The sequence below is a fragment of the Osmerus eperlanus genome, chromosome 9, assembly GCF_963692335.1.
Source record: "Osmerus eperlanus chromosome 9, fOsmEpe2.1, whole genome shotgun sequence".
Classification (NCBI taxonomy): Eukaryota; Metazoa; Chordata; class Actinopteri; order Osmeriformes; family Osmeridae; genus Osmerus; species Osmerus eperlanus.
The window spans coordinates 5,514,112-5,520,111 of record NC_085026.1 but is presented as its reverse complement, the minus strand read 5'-3'; the positions used below and the strand labels follow the sequence as shown (position 1 = coordinate 5,520,111).

At 51.1% G+C, this 6,000-nt stretch overlaps 1 protein-coding gene across 1 annotated transcript in view; it reads right to left on the bottom strand.

The window, feature by feature from the left end:
* Window positions 1–2,028: 2,028 nt before the first annotated feature.
* The window catches only part of gfra4a (GDNF family receptor alpha 4a), a 63,345-nt gene continuing 59,373 nt past the window's right edge, over window positions 2,029–6,000 (bottom strand). Inside the window, exons 7-9 of the mRNA XM_062469119.1 lie at window positions 5,255–5,424; window positions 3,449–3,630; window positions 2,029–3,364 (exon numbers count right to left, since the gene is read on the bottom strand). Of these exons, the coding sequence (XP_062325103.1) occupies window positions 3,496–3,630; window positions 5,255–5,424 (305 nt within the window). The 3' untranslated portion in view covers window positions 2,029–3,364; window positions 3,449–3,495. The remainder of the gene's footprint in view (window positions 3,365–3,448; window positions 3,631–5,254; window positions 5,425–6,000) is intronic.

The following is a 6,000-nucleotide window of genomic DNA, read 5'->3' as shown; positions in this document are numbered from 1 at the left end:
CTCCCTCCCTCCTCTCTCTCTCTCTCCCTCCCCTCCCTCCTCTCTCTCCCTCCCTCCTCTCTCTCTCTCTCTCTCTCTCCCTCCTCTCTCTCCCTCCCTCCTCTCTCTCTCTCTCCCTCCCTCCTCTCCCTCCTCTCTCTCTCTCTCCCTCCCCTCCCTCCTCTCTCTCCCTCCCTCCTCTCTCTCTCTCTCTCTCTCCCTCCTCTCTCTCCCTCCCTCCTCTCTCTCTCTCTCCCTCCTCTCTCTCCCTCCCTCCTCTCTCTCCTCTCTCTCCCTCCCTCCTCTCTCTCTCTCTCTCTCCCTCCTCTCTCTCTCTCCCTCCCCTCTCTCCCTCCCCTCCCTCCTCTCTCTCCCTCCCTCCTCTCTCTCTCTCCCTCTCTCCCTCCTCTCTCTCCCCCCTCCCTCCTCTCCCCAGGATGAGGTGCGCTCCCTGGACTCTGCTGCCTTTGGTCTCATGTCCAAGTCCAGACAGGGATGCTCAGACAAGGAATATTCATCTACTGAAGTTAAGTCCTGAAATTACTTTCTCCATTGAAACAAATGAGATGCCATCAACTAACCAGTTAACATGAACTTAGGCATTAACTCTTGTCTTGTGTTAAGGCTCGTCTGTCATTTTTCTCTGACAAATTCAAAAAGAAACGTCTGATCTAATTACATTCCAGCAGCTCTGATGTGGGTTTGTTGGAGGAAGCTGCCACAGGCAATAAAGAGTGTAAATTCTCCTCAGCAGATTTTAAATATGCTGAACAAAGGTTATGAGGCAAGACGTAATTGTCATAAATGCTGAATTTGTGCTTTTTTATGAGATTTGTTTACTGACTATCTGCATTAGACAATCACATTAGTCATTAATTCTCCCTAAATCACCTGCTCTCATACTTCCTGTCCTGCTAGCAGTCGGTAGACGGGGTCATACAGTCCATGCAGCTGCTTCCAAGGCTGGGCGCTAGACTCTGCTGTGCCCATCTCTGGTCCAGTTCCAGTCTAACCCCATTCTACAGCACTGGGCTGGCATTAAGGTTATATACTGTGATAGTGGTGAAGACATGGTTATATACTGTGATAGTGGTGAAGACATGGTTATATACTGTGATAGTGGTGAAGACATGGTTATATACTGTGATAGTGGTGAAGACATGGTTATATACTGTGATAGTGGTGAAGACATGGTTATATACTGTGATAGTGGTGAAGACATGGTTATATACTGTGATAGTGGTGAAGACATGGTTATATACTGTGATAGTGGTGAAGACATGGTTATATACTGTGATAGTGGTGAAGACATGGTTATACACTGTGATAGTGGGGAAGACATGGTTATATACTGTGATAGTGGTGAAGACATGGTTATATACTGTGATAGTGGTGAAGACATGGTTATACACTGTGATAGTGGTGAAGACATGGTTATACACTGTGATAGTGGGGAAGACATGGTTATATACTGTGATAGTGCTGAAGACATGGTTATACACTGTGATAGTGGTGAAGACATGGTTATATACTGTGATAGTGGTGAAGACATGGTTATACACCAAGACGTGAGCAGCCGATCCTCTAAGTCCTGTAAATTGTGAGGTGGGGCCTCCATGGATCACACTTGTTTGTCCAGCACATCCCACAGATGCCCGATTGGATTGAAATCTGGGGAACTGGGAGGCCAAGTCAACACTTTGAACTGTTGTGCTCCTCAAACCATTCCTGAACCATGTTTGCTTTGTGGCAGGGGGCATTATCCTGCTGAAAGATGCCACTGCCATCAAGGAGTACCGTTTCCTTGAAAGACTGTTCATGGTCTGCAACAATGCTTAGGTAGGTGGTACATGTCAATAATAACATCCACATGAATGGCAGGACCCACGGGTTCCCAGAAGAATATGCAGTGGACAGGGGTCCGAATGGGCACCCTGACTGCTCTGCACTGTGTGTTTTGAAAGATTTTTTTATTTCAGAACCAGCATTCACTTCTTTTTTCCACCGAGTCGTCTAGCCATCACAAGGAAGAGGACTGACAGATTCACTTTTTAATCACAGAACAAACCAGAACATGACAGAACTGGGCTGGTGTCACATAGTGATGATGGGAGACCAGGTTCACAGGGCCCTCAGGTCTGTCCGTATAATAATGTTTTCATTTAGCACATTTTTGACTTACATTACATTTACATTTAGTCATTTAGCAGACGCTCTTATCCAGAGCGACTTACAGTAAGTACAGGGACATTCCCCCCGAGGCAAGTAGGGTGAAGTGTCTTGCCCAAGGACACAACGTCAGTTGGCATGACCGGGAATCGAACTGGCAACCTTCGGATTACTAGCCCGATTCCCTCACCGCTCAGCCATCTGACTCCCATACATAAAGGGATTTTAAACGGCAACCTCTAAATCTGCAGTCAAAATCTCTAACCACTGAGCTATACCCCCATTCTATCAGCCTCTGGTTCCAACAGTAGCCCTGTGATGGCGGTGAGTCAATGTGGGTTCTCACTGTGTAAAACCGGTCTCCTATCACCAGGGTGAACCAGCACATTGTCTCATAAAAAATGTGTGCTTTTTAATACTCAGATACTCCCATGTCAGAAATATGCTCCAATGGGGGGGCAGGCTTTCTTGTCACATGATACAAGTCCATCCAGTCTTCCTGGAGACACTTCCTCCCTTGCGCTGACCATGATGGGAGAGCATGATTGATGACATCGTAATCCATAGATATATATATTTGGTGTGGTAAAGACCACATACATAAAAAATATATACTGTATAATCACCCTCTGGCCTGTCATTAGAATCACGTTACCTACAGTGGCGGTGCCCCAGGACGCCCTGCGGGGCGACTCATCCGTCCTCGAAGCGTGAATCAGCACTCACGTGGGTTTGTCCTCAGAAATATCTACAACTGAAATATGACAGCGGGTTGAAAATAAAAAATGGTCTTGGCTTGATAATGTGTGCCTCAGACTTTGTGTGCTGGTAAGAAAACGACTTAGAATTTCATTGTGACACCCAGAAAAGTAACATTCAAATAAAACATGAGTGAAGAGAAATGCCGCCTGTGTGTGAAGGGAGCCATCTTTGTCGCCGTCTTCACACACAGATCCTCTCAGCAGCGTCTTCACATGGAATATCTGTACATCAAGGAATGTTCTAGAACAGAGTCCTCATTAGAAAAGAGTAGAACTGCGTCTCTATTGGATAGCAGTGACCCCTCCCCTTCTGTCTGTACAGCTCCAACACCTCGCTTAGGGGATGGGGAGGTGTGTGTGTGTGTGTGTGTGTGTGTGTGTGTGTGTGTGTGTGTGTAAATGGGGCATGGTGTTCCAGGTATCTTCCAGATGGGCAGGTGTGTACGGTACGTCCACTGTGAGTCACAAAGAGAAAAGTGATTTAGTGAAAGGAGGGAGGAGGGGGGGCAGGCACGTAACCCTGCCCTCTCTGTACACACCTCCCCCCTCCTCGTCAGTCCCCCGAGGGCGGGGCTGGGGGCGGAGTCTACAGGCCCCATAGCAGCAGCGCGGCGAGGAAGCAGGCCAGGGGGCAGGGCTGGAGGGGCTGGGCGTGGTCCGACAGCCCAGGAGAGGGCATGGTAGAGTCCACTTCACTCCACAGTCTGTCCTTCTCATCCAGCTGAGGAGAAACAACAACAGCTGGATGTCAGGCTGGCATCTCACCCCACACCTCTCCACCCAGGCCTCTCACCCCACACCTCTCCACCAAGGCCTCTCACCCCACACCTCTCCACCCAGGCCTCTCACCCCACACCTCTCCACCCAGGCCTCTCACCCCACACCTCTCCACCCAGGCCTCTCACCCCACACCTCTCCACCCAGGCCTCTCACCCCACACCTCTCCACCCAGGCCTCTCACCCCACACCTCTCCACCCAGGCCTCTCACCCCACACCTCTCCACCCAGGCCTCTCACCCCACACCACCTCCACCCAGGCATCTCACCCCACACCTCTCCACCCAGGCCCAGACATCTCACCCCTCACCTCTCCGCCCAGACATCTCACCCCACACCTCTCCACCCAGGCCCAGGCATCTCACCCCACACCTCTCCACCCAGGCCCAGGCATCTCAACCCTCACCTCTCCACCCAGGCCCAGGCATCTCACCTCTCCACCCAGGCCCAGGCATCTCACCCCACACCTCTCCACCCAGACATCTCACCCCACACCTCTCCACCCAGGCCCAGACATCTCACCACACACCTCTCCACTCAGGCCCAGACATCTCACCCCACACCTCTCCACCCAGACATCTCACCACACACCTCTTCACCCAGACATCTCACCCCACACCTCTCCACTCAGGCCCAGACATCTCACCCCACAACACCTAGAACCATACACCTCTCCACCACCACCACCACCACCACAAAAAAAAAAAAAAACACCCCACCCAAAACCAATCTCTCCACCCAGAACCAGACATCTTCCCACCCAGAACCAGACACCTCTCACAAAACCAGACAGACTGGTGACTCACTGTCCCATGCCCTTGCCTCCCCTGCTCTCCTTGTGGACAAGCTTTCTCCACTGTGATCTGTTTATACAGAGAACAGAGCTTGGTAGGTAGAAGAAGCACCTTAGAAATATGTGGAATAAACTCTTCAATCATCAAACTCAATCTCCCAAATTTCCTCCCTGACTAACTGGAACTGAGTAAATAGAGTTGCCTGGCATCATTCTTTTCATCCCACACTGGTGCCCTCCCTCCCTCTTTTCCCCTCTTCCTACCTTATCCTCTCCCCCTCCCCCCTTTTCTAATCTGCTCAAGGACTTTCTCTCCACTCATCAGTCCCTCTTCCCTCCCTCTCCTCTCTTTTTGCAGTGGGAGATGTTATCATTCATGACTGCAACCCCTCATCTAGTCATGTGGTGGGGTTGGTCTCTGGTCTCCAGCCCTCCCTCCCTCTATCGCTCACTTCATTGCTCCCTCCCTCCATCTGTCCACCCATCCTTCTGTCTTTCCTCCATCCACCCATCCTTCTTTTCTCCCTCCCTCCCTCCCTCCCTCCCTCCTCTCCCCCTCTATCCCTCCCTCCCCCTCTATCCCTCCCTCCCCAGCCTGAGGTAGGTGTGATGAGGGCAGATCCTGGAGGAGGACACAGGAGGAAGGAAGTTAACTGTTGATGATGTACTTATCTCAGCTCCTCTGGCCTCTAATAAAGATCGACGGAGGGAGAGTTAATTAATCTGTCCACCTCGCTGTGTATAGAAACACACACACACAGCTCTTTCTCCTCACCTGAGTGGGTATCTGTGCTCTCAGGATGCTCTGCTCAGTTTCCATAGTGACGCCAGGGTTGGTGGTAGCCAAGAGCTGGATGCGGTTGTCGGGGGCCGTGCTGGGCATCCCTGGTTGGCCGGCTCCTGACTTCCCTTCGGTCCCGTTCCCGAAAGCCTGGATGGCGTTCCCTGGAACACAGAGGAGCCGTCACGCACGGCAGAGCGGCGGGTGGGACCGCTCTGCCCGGAAGGCTGCTCCAGGGTTTGTCCACTTTAACTGGGAGCCTTCACCAGATCATGTGCTTCTCACTGAGGAGCCCAGATCCTCAAGATGACACTTATCAAAACCAAGATGACTTACTACATGGTTATGAGGGGCCATTAATATTCCACGTACGTTCATGAAGCTAATGGGCTGCCTCGCAACAGCTACTTCAGCATGAAAGTCACTCCAGTCAGACCCGGCTCAGAAGGAGGTGGAAGAAGGGCGATTCCTCACCTATCTGATGTGATGGATGCAAGTAGTTAGACTCACTGTACAATCATCTGCTCTCCCTGCGACTGGAAATTTCCAGAGCAACAGTCTCAGACTGAGGGACTGAGCGACTGTCCTGCAGGTTCACTCCATCACTTTAGAAAAGGAAACATCTGCCTTAGCAAACAGACGCCTGCAGAGATCATTGCAGAGAAGAACTAAACTCGACATACCAGGAGGCAGTGCATCCTGGGGCTGGCGGTAAACCAGTCAGCATTGAGATGCAGACC